Genomic DNA, 16,260 nt, shown 5'->3' on the forward strand with positions numbered 1-16,260 from the left:
ACACATCCTCACCCACACAAACACAAATGGCACCAACAGCCTCATCCCGCTGCCCTCTCTGGCCGACCAGGAGAGGGCAGGGTATCATTCAGGCTTTTTCACATGCCATTGCTTCTCCATGCTCCTTTACATGCATGAACGTGAGCTTTTAATTACATAACCTAAGACATCACACTGCACACAATGTTCCTTGCTAACACATACACGTGTGTGCTCAGCATCATGCATGTACCTACCAGCACTGTCCTCTCTTTCTGTCCAAGGATGCATGAATGTATGGGGGAGAAAGACACCACAAGGAAGCACAGGAACGATATTTGTAGGGAGTTTATTTCCTTCTGCTCCTGTCTACTCAAAACAATATAGAGGGTTTCTCCAACGGGAAATTCAATCCAATGAAGTTATGCCCTTGTTTTGGTCTTTTTTTTGCCTTTTCTGTACTGACTTTCTAAGGATCTATGTGCTGCTAATGGAGCTAAGGAGTTATATGCTGCTAACAGTTACCTGAAGCCAGATGCCAGTTTGTGCCACCAGATCAGGTCTAGAGGTGTAAGCATGCACATGGGATCCCTCTTAAAGTAATTTGAGATGTTTGCACAGTACATATCTATGTCTGAACTCAGCAGCCAAATTGAACTTCGAGAAATCCACCTCACCAAGCTTTACGTATCTGGCAAGCACTGACCTCCAAACTCCTTATTAAGACTCCCATTATATTCAGTGGAGACACAGTCAATAAAGTCAATGGAGATTAGAGCCCTATGTTCCAGATTAAAAAGATTGACAGCTACTTAACACATGAGATTGTATCATTGACTATAAAGGAAGCCTCCAATGTCAGGGTCAGAGGTAGAGACCTAGACTTCACATGCCAAGGTTTGGCTAGATGGATCACAACCAAGGGATACTATGGGGAGGAAGGAAAAAAAAAAAAAATTTTGTTGGCAATTAATCTGAACAGCATAACTAACAAGTGACAAAAACATCACTGTTTTACTGATGCATAGTTTGTTTATTCATGTTTCACGCAGAATGACCCTCTATCTCACCACAGAGAAGCCATATGAAATGCTGAATTTCTTTTGACGTTTCCTTGAGCTGCTGGAGGCAAGCAGCATGCCCCCCACAGACGAGGTCCTTAATAGACTTAATGATACCATGAGGATATAAAGTGATCTAAGCCATATATTCACACTGTATGAGATCACACAGCATCAAAACTTTGATAGATGCCTCTGCTATTTGCTCATCCTTAAGGAGCAATGACCCGAACATTAGCATGTCTAGTAAATTGTTCTAATGTGTGGTGAAAGGGGACTAATGGATACAGTAATTGATTGTTTGATGGATAGCTGGGGAGCCCTTTGATTATGAGTTTTTGCTACGGTCCAAGACATTTTCATTCTCCAGTTAACCCAGAGCTGATTGCTCACATGAATTATCTCCTTCTCTGCCTGCAAATATCACTCTCTTAATAAATATTTCATAAGAAACAAACTGATGGTTGGGAGAGAGGAGAAAGCAGATGCTCGATGCTGTGTCTTTTGAAGACATTATAGAGCCTAGAGAACAGACAGAGATATCCATGAAACGTGCTCAAGCCAGACAAGAGGTCTTTGCTTCTCCCAGATTTAGTGCTCAGAACAAAACAAGAGGCAGGAATAAGCCTCACAGTCAATTTAAATCAGTCAAGGGAGGCCCAGTATGACCCAAGAAGGATGTACCGAAGTGGAGAAGAAGCTATTTTAAAGTTGGCTTCCTCACAAATTCCACCTTGCTCTCCCCCAAGATCCAAGCTGAACTTTGATGTTACAAGCTGAGGCTCTGACCAAGAAAAAGAGTATCAGCAAGAAAACAGACTTAAAATTCCTAGGATCAAGTGGCTGAAGGCTAAATTTTGATCTTAGCGAAGCTTATGGCAAAATTCTCACGGATCTCAATGAGTCTTTTTTGACTCTTTTTGTTCTCTTGATAACTCCTTGAAAATTGTTTACTACCTTTATTTGCTTTCATCATATCTAATTATTTCTTTTAAACACCTGGACTAAACCTGATTGTTTTGTGTCAGCAGGCTGCTTTTTATCATTGCACACAATTACATTTTTGAGTTATGAAGGTTACTACTCTTCTCTCCAAAAATACTACCCTGTTCTCCTAAAAGACAGTGTAGAAACCAGGCAAGAGAACAATCAATAGAAAAAGGACTGTGTTTTGCCATTTGCACTCCTAGTCCCTGCTCAACCCCATTTCATATCCCTTCATTATAGGTTTTATTTAATTAGGCCCACAATGTTGTGTGCAGTTCCTTAAAAACATCAGCCTATTAGATGGTAAGAGCCTTGAAGAAGGGACTTCATTTTTATATTTGGTTAACATATTGTTAACCAATATGGACTCATGCTGGTATCTGAAATGAAATAGAAGAGGAAAAAGCACTCAGTGAATTTGTACTAAGACTTAAAAAATCATCCACAGTCAAGGACTGTTGGCTTTCTTCATATTTCAAGATAGAAAAGACAGCAATGTACACAGAACATGCTTTTAGCCTCCATTGGCTCAGTCGAGGAGAGGAACTTGATAAACTAAAGCTTCAGTCAGAAGAAGTTTGCTACTACACAGAGAGGAGTCACTACACAAGCTAATCCCAATTTGTTTCAGAGCTGCACACTTAATATGCTGAGAACTGCCACACTTTTTAAATCTGCTTTCATTGAAAAATTGTTGGTGAGCAAAATAAATAATGTTCACTATTACTCTCCACCCTGTGAACGTTCCCTGGGTGCTGAGATACTCTTATCTTGTTTTCCTAGCTGTTCCTTGAACATATTTATCTTGTTAGTCTCACAGTAGGTTTCATTATGTCAATAAGCACAATTTAAACATTAATAGTATGGCTATGGGCAGAAATGTAACTGATCATATCACATGCTATAAACGGGGGAACACATGGCAAGGAATTGGCTTCAACGCTCTTTGCTATCAATTCTACGCCAAAATTTCTACGGAGGGGAAAGGCATGAGTAAGAGATGGGGGAGGAGGAGAGACTAACAGAGAAAGAGGCAGACCTAGCTGAAAACATCCCTCCTGCCTTCTGGACAGGAAACTTTTTTGCCACAGTAAGTGGCAATAGAGAAAGTGGCAAAAGTGGTAATAGAAAAAAATGGTGAAAAAAAAAGTCATTGGAAAAACACTCTTTAAAGGTAAATCCTAAGTTGTCTGCTGATCTGTGATTAGAACAAGTGAGGAAATTGTTGACAGATTTAATGCTGGACATTTATTTTCCATGGCCAGTCGCGGACGCTAAGTCCATAATATCACCATGTATTTTAACATAATTGTTAGGTTGCACAATGACTTTCTCCATGAAAAGTACTCTATGGACCACTGAAACTGCCTATGGAGGGTGGTGACGCTTCCCATCAGCAGGGGTGTATGAATCTAGCTCAATGTTTTTAAGTGCCTGACAAGTTTACAATATTTTTCTGCTGTAGTCCTTGCATTTCCTTCCACCATCCATGCTTTTACCTGTGGCGTTGCTTAGCTCAAACAGTTGTGCTAATACACCAAAGGCACTTATCCAATTCATACCTTTCAAAAAAAAAAATTATTCTTGTGTCAAATTTGGAAAATGGAAAGGGATGAGACCAGCCTGATGCTGATTTATCTCTAAGTCTTTGAAATATGTCCTAAGTCAGACTGTCAAGGACATTGACATGTGGGTTAATTTTTCAGGGAACTACATTTGCCTGAGTTTTGCTGAAGTGTTACAATGCTCTGAGAATTAGGCACTGTCCATCATCCCAGGATTTTTTCAAAGAGGAATCATGATGATTCTGTTGTCCTTGACAAACATCGTCCTTGATAACCATATCCTGCTAACGAAGATGTGTCTATTGGATTGGAGTGACAATGGTGGTATTCTCCCCCAGTCTCACCCTACCACACAGTAGCAGTGCCCAGTCCAGCACTCCTCAGAAAGTGTCAGCATTCTCAAAAAGAAATTCAAGTCCTTCCACCCCAACTTGCTCTAAATATGCCTCACAGGTCTCATGAGTAATGTACCTACACAAAGAGATCTCGGAAAACGCATGGATTGTGCAGGAACATAAATTTTGACTGAACAAGTGATGAATAAAATGCAGAGCAACATCCTCAGATTTTGGGCAAAGAATATATAATCATTCAGTGGTGTTTGTGAAACATGTCAGGCTCTGTCAGGAAGAAGGGTTATAAATAAGTGTGAGGTAGATACTTAATAATGCTATTTCATATCTATGCAATAATGAACTTTAATTATTTCTTTGGGTTTCTTTCTTCTTCTACTGTAGCAGATGAGTCAAGCCCAGATGTGTAATGAAACTGATACTGGCATCACAGCATTTTCTTTAGAGGTGGCTGAAAGAGCTCTACAGATCAGCTGCCAAATAATTTCTTCTCCTGTGGGGTTTCCTTCATGCATCTCACCCAGAATTTAATTCCTCCGCATATGGCATGAGTGAATCACGGCACAAGGAATTTTCCTGATGTAAAAGGTTTTGCAGACAAGCGGTCCTCTCGCATCGCTTGTTCTGCGATGAAGCCAAAGTCCTCTTTGTCATATTCGGAGGAGCGACCTGCCAAGAGGAGCCACTTGGCATGGTATGTAAAGAACTCCGTGTATATCTTTGCATTCAGAACATATGGAAGCTAATTTACAGCTTATCAATAACCTTCTCACCAAATATTTGTGCCAGAGAACAAGGAGATTGACTTGTTCCCTGCTGAGATGCTGGGAATTAATGGAGGATATCAAAATGAAAATTCAGAGCTGCTAAACGTAATGATGTTGGATAAATATGAAATACCTCACTCATTCATTGATTCTTCAGTAGAAATTCAGTGGAATGAAGAGAGCAATGCAGCATATCCCTCCTTTTGCAGAATCCCTTCCTGACAATGCCTACTATGATTACATGACCTTTATGAAGAAGTCATATGAGATGGACCTCACTGAAAAGAGTTTAATTCCACCTTCCATCTTTCCTACTCTGTAAGCAGGGTCCATGGCAGCACAACCCTACTGAGAGGAAAAGGGGATGTTCCTCAAATCCCCACATCATGAAAACACCACGGCCCAGTTCTTCTACTTTTACAGAGAGAAGCATTCAAAGTCAATGAGGGGTATCCAGAAGTACTTAACTCTGCATGTCCACTTCCAATCCCACACCTAGTGCTCCAGTGCTAAAGAGTGGTTAAACAAACCCATGAAACACATACTCTGCGGACTCCTTACACGTCAAAAATACGCAGCTCCAGACCCACCAAGTTCTATTTCCCATGGAAATGGGTCCCCCAAATAAAAAAAAAAAAACAACCACAACAAAACAGATAACCCATGGCATAGGATACTCTGGGAACAAATACATTGAGTTCACTGCAATGACAAAGTCACATCCCCTAAGCTCAATATAATCTGCTCTATGACCTACACTCTCCATCTTACCTCTGCCTTTTCTGTAAAATGGGGATAGGTTCTTTCCCCAGTAGAGCTGAAATAACTTGCAAAGTGGTTAAGACCTACAGAAATATTTACTAAAAAATCAGCATTGGAGAATTTCCCAGCTTATCTCCCCGTTTCACATCAATTAAATATTATCATTTGTTCATAGTGAAAGAAGCCTAATAAAACATTTCAAAAAAAAAGTAACAACAGCCACCAAAACAAACAAAGAAAAACACAAACTCCTTCACTATGCTTCTTCAAACTTGCTCTTTTCTTTGGATGACTACCTTATATTTTATAATGATTTCCAGACTTTTACAGCTGTGGGCAGGGGAAGAAGCACCATTGGTGAGCTGTGAGACTTAAGATTACAGAAGGAGATACTCAAGATAGCTAAAGAGTGATTAAAGGGATTTTGTGTGAACTTAGGTCTCTACGGGGGGGGCAATACCTGCAGTTTTGGAAGCAATACTAGTAGGAGAGAAAGGTTTTATACTGATAGATATCATCAAGAACAACAACAACAAAAAAGAATAAATAAAGCATTTCAAAAGAAGCAGGATTAATGTAGGACACGAACACAAATGAAATCCCACATGGAACAGATACAAATTTGTAAAATTACTATATGAGGAACAAAGAATATAAAAGCAAAAGGAAAAAAAAAAAGTATATCCCAAACTCAACATTTTAAAGAAAAAAGAAAGAGTTCTCTCCTTCCTCTTGAACAGTGCAGCAACCTTCCCTTTGCTTGTCCACAAAACCCCTTCTCCTGCCTTTTCTTTCTCCCAGCCCAAGCTTGTCTGACAGCTCCAACCAGGCAGGCATCCAGAACACAAACACCACCATGAAAACCCCTTGATATCCCCATCACCTCGTACTCACACAGCTGAGCTGAGGTTTATTGTTAATTTAAATCATTTGGAGCCTGTTAAATTCACAGATTAGCACAACTCCGTGCTGCACCTACTGACATGTCACCGTGCCTCCCTCCCTCCCATCACTTCAGCAGACACCCACGGCCCCTAATGCACCCCACCTCCATGCAGATTTTATCCCATCTCAATGCTAAGCAACAACAAACATCGATGGTTTGTCAAGCCTTCCCTGCTGCCGCTCTCATCCGAGCACGCTAAAACAAGGCTCCTGTATCTGATTCAGGGAATCCTGTGCCAGCAGATGGCACTCCGGAATGTGTAGCATCTGCAGCTTCCCTCACCCCATCCCCAGCAACTCCTGGAAAAGGCTTTTTTGTCTGTGCCCAGTTCAGCACTGATGCTTTCAATCGTGCTTGAATATAAAGGTAGTCGAGGCAGCTCACACTCTGTGGCCATCAAACTTCCCGGTCCTGGGCTTCCAGAAGAGGTCAGTATGTCATGCTGCACACAAAGCCAAATTCCCACACTCTTAGCTCAAATCACCTCACGAATTACAAACTGCTGGGCACAGAAAGGGAGAAAACACCAAAACACCACAACACCTTCCTCACCCAACCAGAAATCAGTTGTGTTTGCAAGCAGGTGCTTTGACTACTTTTTTTTTTTTCCTTGATTTTTTTGTTGGTTTTGTTTTTTGTTTATTCATTGGTGTTTTATTTTTAATTTTATTTTTTCTTGAGCGATCGCTTGTATTTCCCATCATGCCACTATTAACCTCTTCAGGAAAAAGTATTCCTATACAGAAAAAACGTAAAGGGGAAGTGGAAGTGTACAAGGTCACAGGCATCCAGAAGCTTAGAGTCTGAGTGAAGGTGGAAGACAATACTGAAGCTCTTCATTTTAAACAAATGAAATGCCGGATGCAAACCATAACTGATAACGTGTTGCATAGATTGGAAGCAGGATCTTCAGCTTTTCCCCATGGAAAGCCAAGTTCATGGAAATAAGCCTTTTTGTCCTATTTCAAAACAGTTTCTCCATGCAGAGGAATAAACCCTATAGACTTCCCCATGTCTTAGTCTCCGTACAAGAGGGAGTTGAGGAACACATTGCACCTCTTATCCTTGGCATGAGTTCTGCTTTGGGAAATTGCACAAGTTGGAGCAGGAGGATGGCTCTGCTTTGCTCAGTGTCTGCACTGACCACGATCCAACTGTCTGTTATCACAGAATTATAGAATATCCCAAGCTGGAAGGGAGTCAAAAGAATCATGGGGCCCAACTCAACCTTTTCAAGGCTCCAACCCATCACGTGAAAATAAATAAATAAATAATAATAATAATAAACAGCATAAATACCTGCTTAATGCTCATCCCAGCATGCTGCATGGTAACACAGCTTTAATTAAGGTGGAATTAATGAACGGGATGCTGCAAAGTTTTGCTGTGTTTTACCACGGGGGGCACAGTAAGAGGCACCCTTGGCAGCTCGCTGTTGCAACAAGGAATTGCCTCTTTGAACATCCCCAGGAGGAGAACGCCCTGCGCTGGCTTGGCTGCATCGCTCCCCCCTGGGATTCATCCACAAGCAGGAGGAATCGCAGGGGCGATGCTGAGGAGGTACCAGCCACACGACACCGATTTGCTCCTGACAGTACCAGTACTGAGCAACACTCAGGACTTAGTCTTTTCATTCCCATCTATGCATGCGTGAGCATGTCCTGGGAGTTTTCAGCAGGCTTTGCCTGCAGCATGTGCTGGGAACCATCTCAGTTCAGAGCCGGGACAGTCAGACACAGCTGGAGAAGTCTCCTTAACTCAAGGGAATTATCTGCTGCCCAGGAGCCTTCTCAAATTGGAGGGAGAGTTATAAGGGAGAACCACCGCCTGTGCTCATCCGCACGCACATTTATTTTATTTATCACAGAGGCTATTGCTATCAGCTTAAAAATAACCGTTTGAAACACCATCTGCAGCACATCCCTTATCTCAAAGATCCTGGTGTACTTTATAAAGCAACTATATATAAATCCGCTCTCTGATATATGCCTAGCTTTATGATTGAATTCCAAAGGTGTTTGAGCATCCTGGGGGAAGGAGAAGTGAAGATGAAACTCCACAATAAATCCAAACATCAGTGAGAGCTTAATTTGGCAAAATAATGCAAACCTGGGTTATATTTTCAACCGAGCACTGGAGCTAAGTAGCAGAACAAAGAATCCTAAGTAGAAGACTGGTTTTGTGTTTGCAGTAAATCAAGAATATTGCTGATATTCCTAAAAATCTAGTGTAGTCCTAAAAATCTGAGATAGCAAGGCTGTCTTACCATGCCAGGTGGATTTGGGGGCTGGTAGGTGCCCCAGTTGGGGCCTCACACAGCATTTCACAGACGATATATGTTATAGTGGTGATAACAGCAATACCCTCTACATAGGAGCCAAGGGGGTTAAATAACTCTGAATCATATTGTGGACACAGCATTGGTTATTTAGACCCTGAAAATAAATCAAATGGAGCCTAGAAAGGTCACCAAGTTTTACTTTTCACCTTGGTGAGCCAAGGGTTAACCTATTTTCAAATATATTTTGTCATGGGAAAATACCATTGCCATTCACATTTAATCATGTGATAAATGCAGCCATCAGAGTGGGTTTAGAAGAATACAATTTCCTTGATTTCCTTCCTTTCAATAATCCATCTCCACAGGGGGTTTTAAATGTATTAAATAACACTGCATTCACTTTGGAGCAAGGTGACACACTCAGTAAGGTTTCACATTTGTTTCTCCAGTTACTGTGTGATCTTTGCCGGGGCAAAAGTCAATTCGGACTGCTGCAATGCAACTTCTGCAAGGTGGGGTTGAAGTGGAGGGCATGCATGAAGTCATACAAGCAACCACATCACACCAGCAAGGAACTACTTCCACTTGCTTACTGCATCATCAGGCTTCTGCAAAGGAGAATTAATTTTTTTTGAAAAGGGAATATATAGGGGGGAAAAAGCCACCGAACCAGAGTGAACAAAATTCAAGCTGGCAGACTGATACGTGGATGAATTTTTTAATATTACACTATTAGCATTGTGGGCCAGGTGTCCTACAGACCCAGCCTATGTGCATCAGCTCTGAGCTTGTGGCCTGTATTTGCTTTCCTCTTACAGGGCTGTCAGGATGGATCTGGCAGGGCTGCCAAAGCCAATCCTTGCTTGCCACAGGTGAGGATGGCTTTTCCCATCTTTCTGGGCACATCAGCCCCATCCACAAATGAGCTGACTTTGCATAAAAGGAGAGATTGGTATTTGCAATATCCTTTAAATTTAGCATCTGGGAGGAGAAAGGAGCACTGCAACTTCCCAGGCAGCTGGCACAAGCAATGGGAAGGAAAAGTACTTAAGCATTTGCAGTGCTGTGTCTATGAGGAAGAATTATTCTGTTATTATTCCTGTGGAGGAATAATAACATGGGTATCAGTTGAGATGCGGAGGAGAGAAGAAATAAAAGAAACCCTCTGCCTTCATCCTCTGCCAACATAAAAACCTCTGTTCTTTCTCACCTAAATTAAAATAAAAGTAAAAAAAAAAAGGAAAAAGGAGAACAACAAAACAAAACAAAACAAAACGGACAACCCAATTAATGAGTACAAAACTTTTTGGTCAGGTGCAGATATAGGCAGCTGCAGTTTTTAGCTAAATCAGCAGAAGCTGGCAAGCAACGCAGGCTTACGTCACAAAAGGAGCTTGACAGCTGATTGCTAGGGAAAATCCACAGTGCTGAGGTTGTTGGGGAGATTTCGGAAATGGCAGCTTGGGACGGATTTGGTCTTTTCTTATTTTTCTCCATCCACAAAATAAAGAGCTATGGGTTATTGGAAGACTAGGTTTTTGTTTGTTTGTTTGTTTGTTTGGAAATGCCCTCCTTTTAGTGGGATTTGGAGCTTTTCTTGTTCATTTTTACATGCAGCACTGAAGCCCGCTGCCCCACCAAACACGTGCACATCTACAGGCAGCACGAGGAACACGGGCACTTTTCCAAGGGCTTCATCGTAAGCATGGAGGGAGGATTCCTCAGTTTAACTCCCACAGTTGCAAGATGCTGCGTCCCTGATGTGTCAGAGAGGGAGTTTAGCAGTTAGTCAGTCAAGTTCTGTCTCGATGAAGCCCACCGGCATCTCCATTGGGAACATAGGGGCCATGTAAAAAAAAAAAAAAAAAAAAAAAGGATTTGAATACCTTTCAGCCCACTTATTAAATTCCTCTATCAGAGAAAGATATATATATAATATATTGTTTAGGAAAAATGCTTTAATGATTGCCTTAAAAAAATGCCCACGCATAAATAAAGTCAAGAAAAAATAGCCAAGTGATTTAACTGCTCCTTATTGACAGCCCTAAGAACAGGAGTGGGTTGATTAGAATATGGCTCTTCATGGATGTACACTCATCTAAAACAAAGTTGATGTTATTGAAATAACACCTTTTACAGAAGTAGCTGCATTCAAAATGACCTTGAAAAGGCATAGCAATTACCACCACACATGGAAGATACATTATCGCCAAAGCTAAGGCTTGATTACCTAAGATATACCAGCCAGACTGGAACATTAGGATCTGGGATGAGTGCTAAGATAAGATGTTGGAGTCAACAAAAAAAATGAGTAAATAAAAAGCTCCATTTGGCGGGGCAAAAGGCTTATTTTGATTGTGTAAAATTCCAATTTGCATTTCAGAAAAATACACGCCGCAACCTCTCCAGAAGTGGAAGCCAGTTTCAGACCGGGCTTTGGACTTCCAGCACAAAGAGCACCTATCGCATTAAAATGTCATTGTTAATTATCATTCAAAATAGCCTGCTGGCATTTGCTTAGCCTGCGAGATCCTCAGGGTGGCACAATCCAATAGCTGAGCTTATCATCTACCATGATAAGGGCCCTGCAAAAATAGAAGCCCAAGTCACTGCAGTCATTACACACACACACATACATATATGCAGTTTATGCAGATATTATTGCCAAGAAATTATTCTCCCATAAAGGCAAGGATTGGATCTTGCTGCCCCAAAATGAGAATTTCTCTCTAACCACATAAAAAGAACAACTTCATAAACACAGGAAGAAAGAGAGAAAGGATGCTTCCTGTGATAAGGAAGTCCATTTAAAGCACGAATAAATTGATGCAGTTAGGAGAAAGAAGCTTGTAATGCAAATAGAGGTTTATTACCCATTTTTTTCTGCTTCTAAGAAACATAATTTACTAACCTTTGTGAAAAGGGTCAAGTGGGCTTATGGAATAAGAGACAAAGGCATCTCTTTTGGCAACTGCCATATCCCAGAGCAGTAATTATCCTTCCCTCTTCCCATGAGCGACAGGAAATGAAGAGGGGTGCCATTACACTATGAGAATTACTGTAATTTTGATTTCTAAAAATTGCCAGGAAAGTTTCCTCTTAAAAAAAAAAAAAAAAAAAAGTCTGTTCAGATTTTTGACGTGGTTTCAATTTAAAACTCATTCCTCAGCTTTCCTTCTCCTCTCCCAGTCCTTTGGGGAAATTGGCTAAAAAGTTCAAATGGTGAGAAACTCAACTTTCCCCTTCAAGAATAGAGAAGGTAAATGGCCCCGTGTGGTCACTGAGGATCCAGGAGAGATGGAGATGGTCTAAAAACATGTCACGGATGCAACAACGATGCACAAAGCGTGCTATCCCTGCTAGGTACTTCCAGGGACAGATCCTTAGCAGCCCAAAGTTTTTCAGTGTAGTCTGCTGTTGGGTTAAATATCACTTGAACTTGTTCAACCATGGGCACAATAACATATTCTTCTTTCAACGGGAAGGAGATGATGTGAGATGAAAAATAATTAAAAATAATTAAAAAGATTCTTTTCACTGCCTGTGCTCAGAGAGATTATTGGCTATCTTGTGGATTTTCTGCAGGCTATCATTTATTACTTTAATATTATGGATGATCTATTCTGTGCTTACACAGAACATTATCATATTTTATTATACCCAGCTGCTGCCCTGTGGGATGGACTCATGCCAAAAGGAAAAGGTCTATCTAGCTGCCCAACCTCTCCTACCTCTGACCATGCTGTCCTGGGCTGCTGGGGGACACACAAAATACCTTTTTACCCCAGTGGGCTCTGTGTCTGGAAGGAGGAATGGATGTTTCGCACCAAGGTCACTCCAAGGGGGAGTAGGTGGCATCCAAGGGACATCTGCCCCATACATAGGGAGGAACTGGAGGCAACCATCCCTAGAGTGGTGTACCACCAAATACCTCACCATCTCTGCAACAGCATTTCTCACACATGAAAAGAGAAACAGAACTGCTGCTTTCCAGGATTCCCCCGTGCACTCTCTTAATGAGACTTCCGAGGTCTCATTTTGGCCACCGGGTGAATATTTAAAATTGGTTTAATGGATTCAAGTGAAAGGGATTTTTGCAATTATTTTTCCACAACTCACTTTCAACAGTGATCATTTAGCATTGTAAAAATTTGTGTCTTTCAATACATAACACAGCTATAGAACTAAATTGATTTGTCTACACACAAATACATTCATACAAACATATATTTGATTAAGAATTTATATAACTTCAGGCTTCAAGGAATTTTGGATCAATGCCTTTCTTTTGCTTTTATAAATAAATAAACACAATTAAACATTTCTTACAGCAAACCACAATGGGCAGGAGAGTAATTCTGAAGCTTCACTTTCCAATTGTTACTTACTGTACCTATTACTTGGGTCTAGGGAGTTAATTACTCTCTTATTAAAGTTCGTGCTACCAAACACCTTACCTCTCCCACCCATCAATGGAAGAGGGGAATTATATGGACATCCATATGGAAAAACTAGCATTCTTCAAACCTCTTATAATTTGCTGCAATAAAATAAAACATAAAATAAAAACAAAGCCCTGCAGGCAAGCAGAATTTGAATTAAGACTGGATCAGCACCAGAGTGAAGAAGTTGACCATGCAGTCTCACAAGACCCATAAATCAGGTCCCCTGGACATACGTAGTATTTTGTATTACTGTATAGAGTGGTAACTTTAATGCCATAATATATGCGCATGCTGGTCAGGTTACAGTTGCTGTGGGAACTATAATTTTGTATGTTCTGACCAATCTGCAGCTGACAAATAATAATAAGTAATATAGTCACCACACTGCATTCCCTTCAGCAGATTTCCTACATCCAATTTCTCTCATATCTGAAGGAGCAACAAAAGAAGACACGCATAAAGCTGCAAATATATAGGGACCAGATGAAATGGATGTGAATTAACCATCACCCTTTTCAAGCAGTTTGCATGAAACCTTACGTGTCCCCAGCCTGAGCAAGTGTCACTGCATGAAAATGGATGTGCTTTGAGGCATGATACACATGGAAGCAACACCTTGTAAGCATCCATGCCAGGCACAGGCAAACAAGTGCGTGAGCCTACTTCTGAGTCAGAAGCATCTCACCAAGGAGATATTACAACACACTTTTGCTGAACCATTTTAACACGTTTTCTGCTGATGCTGCCTGACTGACACCAAATTGGTACTTATACAGACTCCAAATGGGTAGGATTTCTACCCATTTTAATGTAGCAGGGTTTGTCCTGCTCTTCCTCCAGCCTCCCTTTGCTTCCAACCCCACCATCACCTGCCTCAAGGATTTTCACCCAACCTTTTGTTTTGTTCCTCTTTTAAAATTCTGCTCACTCCCAGACAAGGCTTTTTTTGAAGTCATCAAACACTTTCAATTTACAAAAAAATTTGATTGCATCTAGGTTTACGCCAGGTGCAGGGATGGACAACAGCTATGCAGTAATTAGTCCTCTTCATCCTGTTAGCACTGGTTAATGGTTGGCAGAGTCCCACACCATGTGGCATAGGCATGGCCATGCAACCATGTGGTGGTCCTGGTGAGACCAGAGCTGTTCCCACCTCTGCAATCCACTCCACTGACAGGCTGTACTCTAACAAAGTTGGTTAAAAGCACGAGAAGCAATCTGATATACATGGCACAAAAAAAAATCACAGCTATGTTGCGCAAAATAAACCCCTTTTCCCCCAAGCTCAACCATCAAAACCAATGACTGTTTGACATTCATGGGATTTGACCACAATTCAAAAATATGCCATTTGTGACCACAGAAAGTTCTCGTGTCCAATACCGATCACCAGTTGGCAGACAAAAAAAGTACAACATTTCTATAAATGCATAGCTGAAAATCAACATTTGTGCACAGTCAATCCAGCGGTGCCATTGGGAATGCTCGGCAAGGGTAAAGGAATACATGAGCACTTTGGCACTCGAAGGCCTTAGGTTCATTGGCACTGACACCTAAGCCCAAGCAAATAAGAACAAGGTCTGATGCTGAATCATAACTGCTTAAAATCTATCTAATATTAAAGCTCTGGTCCATTGACTTACCCTAATGGTAGGGTCTTCAATGACATCACAACCCTCCCTTACCAAGAAGCATTAGTGTTACAACTATTTCTTACATACACTTTAAAGAGGATGTGGAAAACCATGTAGTACAACAAGGTAGAGAATAAAGAGTCATTAAAAAAGCAGAAAATCTGCTAACCACCCCTGAAAAAAAAAAAAAAAAAAGAGGAGATGAGAGTATCAAGCATATCAAAAATAATCAGTGAAATTAGACATACAGTTCTGGTTTTTTTTGGTTGCATGCTATCATATGCAAACACCTAAAAGCTGTTCTGTGTGTAGGACTTGAAAGGCCAACCTAATCTCTGCCGGACTCACAGTACAGCTTAACTCATCTCCTGGCATCAAACCTCTCATGGAAATCTGTGGAGATGTCTTAAACACACTCATATTTATATACATGCACTTCTGTAGGTATGTGTATATATATGCACATATACACATACATTTACACCCTTGTTACATACTTGCACAGACACATATTTCATCATATATAAATACACACATGAATGCATGTGTGAATCTAAATATATGCATAGAATTATAAATACTCTGACAACATGTAGTATTTGTTTATTGACAAACTTCCTAATATAGGTAGAAAGTGGGGAAAAAAAAGTTGTATTCACATACATTTATAACTGTTAGCCACAGTTTAATGTAGATGAAGAACACAAAATACATAATTTCTCTTAAAACTGAGGACAGAGCTTTGATAAAAGCCCATCTCACCTCCTTTGACAAAATTGCACTTGGAGTGTGATTTCACTTAGCCTAGGAGCCCAGCTCCCAGGGAATTCGGTACAGGACTGTTCTTTGTTGAATTTCAGAGTAGACAAAACCCCCCGAAAGACCAGAAAAAACAGTTCCATGAGACACACACGAACTTACCTGTTTGCTACTTCTCTGCCCAGTAGGAAGCAAAGCTTTGGATTTCTCTGCTATTTTCTGTAAAAAAATGGAAAATTAAATTAAATTAAATTAAAAAAAAAAAAATAAAGGAAAATGGTTGAGAAAACAGAATCCAAATATTTAGGGAAGAAATCATATGAAGCTATTTCTTCTGCTTTTTAAAGAACAACACAAAGACAAATCTCTTGCTATTTAGAAAAAGAAAGGGAGTATAACTGTGTGAAAAAAGTTTGGTCTTGCAGGAATTAAAAGTCTTCAAAGCTTCCAGAATGACAAGGTTATCAAAACCGAAACGTATATTTAAGAAATGACAGCTAGGACGTGGATAAGTAGCAATTTACCACTCAGATTGGTTTCCTGACGCAACCGGGCATTCACAAAATGCGGTGGCTAATTTTGGCTCTTCTGAATTGATGACAGTTTTTTTTTTGAAAAGCCACACGTACAGTTCAGATGGATTGTACTCATGAACAGTAAAAAAAAGTATGAAAAAGGTGTGTGCATACAGGGGCGGGGTCCTTTACTTGGATCCTTCCAA

At 40.6% G+C, this 16,260-nt stretch overlaps 1 protein-coding gene across 8 annotated transcripts in view; it reads right to left on the reverse strand.

The window, feature by feature from the left end:
• The window catches only part of TSNARE1 (t-SNARE domain containing 1), a 461,283-nt gene that overhangs the window by 234,839 nt on the left and 210,184 nt on the right, over positions 1-16,260 (reverse strand). For all 8 annotated transcript variants that reach the window (XM_040547413.1, XM_040547407.1, XM_040547408.1 and 5 more), the window contains one exon: positions 15,702-15,758. In XM_040547413.1, the coding sequence (XP_040403347.1) occupies positions 15,702-15,758 (57 nt within the window). The remainder of the gene's footprint in view (positions 1-15,701; positions 15,759-16,260) is intronic.

Source organism: Cygnus olor, chromosome 2, assembly GCF_009769625.2.
Source record: "Cygnus olor isolate bCygOlo1 chromosome 2, bCygOlo1.pri.v2, whole genome shotgun sequence".
Lineage (NCBI taxonomy): Eukaryota > Metazoa > Chordata > Aves > Anseriformes > Anatidae > Cygnus > Cygnus olor.